General features: G+C 29.0%; 1 protein-coding gene across 1 annotated transcript in view; it reads left to right on the top strand.

The window, feature by feature from the left end:
* STK31 (serine/threonine kinase 31) overlaps positions 1–1,846 on the top strand; it is a 178,608-nt gene that overhangs the window by 125,573 nt on the left and 51,189 nt on the right. The window contains exon 11 of the mRNA XM_012640670.1: positions 695–814. Within this exon, the coding sequence (XP_012496124.1) occupies positions 695–814 (120 nt within the window). The remainder of the gene's footprint in view (positions 1–694; positions 815–1,846) is intronic.

Genomic DNA, 1,846 nt, shown 5'->3' on the forward strand with positions numbered 1-1,846 from the left:
AAAAAACTCCTTAGAGTTTGTGAAAACTTGAAATAAAATCTGGGAGAGCTCTGAAAGTGAATACACAAGATTGAATAGTAGCCTCCTTTCTCTATTGTGTATATTCTGTGTTGCTGTGTCAAAGTAAAAATTAGTGTAGCTCCTCCAAAGAGTATTTTGTAATTTTGACTTTCCTCATTGGGACTCTTTCCCAGTTATTCAGGCTACTTTCCAGTGTCTCAGTGGTTATGCTAGTCATTTTATGTGTTTGTTTTTTACTTCTTAGAGTTTTATTCATATTGGCATTAAAAATACGTTAAGAATTTTCATATTGTTAAATAGTACTGATTTATATGATTTTGTCAGATTTGATTTTAGAAGTGGTTGTTAATAGATGATTTTTAAAAATAAAGTGTTGAAGTTCTGTATGTTGTTTAGTTCTTACATTTAGCACGTTAGTATCCCTGGTTTCCATTAATGCTCTACTTCAGACAGGTTTGGGAATGATAATGGAATGGGAGTAAAATTTCCCATGTGAACATCTTTGATGTCAATCTCTCTCCTGTCTAGAAAAAATTTGTATTTAAGAAATATTTTCAAATGAATATAGAAATTTGTCAAAGGCATAATTTTGAAGTTTACTGATTTTTATTGAAGGTTTTAACTATTTTGGATACTGCTTTGTGCATAATTCCATGTGTGTGATTTCATTTAGGAGCATGGTGATGCAGACAAGGAGATCATTTTAAATATGTATAGTCAAGTACTGCAAAAGATCCGTTCAGAGGAAAAGCTCATTGCCACAGTACAATCTAAGTACAAGGACAGTATTGAGGTTGGATTATGCTTTCTGTTATTGGTCTTATAAATTGATGCTTTGAATTTTTTAATACTTAAATTTTTCTCACACAGTTTAATACTCAGTAAATTATTTATTATTGCTAGAATTTACTATCAGGAAATAAACTGAAAATGGTGATTTTTGTTGATGTAAACATTGCTTTTTATTGTCTTAAATATTTGATTTTCTGACGTTAACATAACCTTTATTATTTTCTTTCTGTCTATACAAGTTTACTGTAGAAAATTTGCTATGTACAGAAAGATAATAAGAAATAAAAACATTGCTTATAATCCTCTTAGACTAAGAGATAGTTTCAGAGTATTTCCTTTCTGGGTGATGACATACATACATACATACATACACATACACACATATATATGCATATATATACACACATGTAAAATGCATTGGATTGTCTTATAAGCTATTTTGAAAATATTTTCTTCATTTAATATATTTCATTCATATATTATGAATGTTTTCCAAAATAATTAACGATTTTTCTATACTGTCATTTTGAGTTACTAAATCATCATCCCTGTATAGATAATGTATAACGACATCATCTAACCTCTCATCTGTGTTGTACATTAAGGTTACTTCCAACTTTTTCTTCCATAAACACCGTACATATCTTGGTACATAGTTTTTTATGTGTATTTTCTCAGATTTCTAAAATTATAATTACTAACTTAAAAGGAACGGACATTATTAAAACTTGATACATATTGTCAGACTACTTTTGGGAAAGATGATTTCAGTTTACATTCTCACTGGAAATTCTCTTTTCCTCCACACTAATAGCGTGTATCTCACAGTATGTCTCAGTTTGAAATATTACTTCTGTCTTTCCTACTTTGAGTGCTGAAACTGATATTCTTCTAAACAGAAACATGTATAATTAGGAAATCAATTGGTTGAATTGTCTTGTTGAAAATTATAGTATTAGTGTCTCAATCTGAACTCAATAAATACTAGTTGAATCTTAATAGATTAATAAATGGTTAGTAAGTGTTTAATAAA

Source organism: Propithecus coquereli, unplaced genomic scaffold, assembly GCF_000956105.1.
Source record: "Propithecus coquereli isolate 6110/MARCELLA unplaced genomic scaffold, Pcoq_1.0 Scaffold156, whole genome shotgun sequence".
In the NCBI taxonomy this organism is placed as follows: Eukaryota; Metazoa; Chordata; class Mammalia; order Primates; family Indriidae; genus Propithecus; species Propithecus coquereli.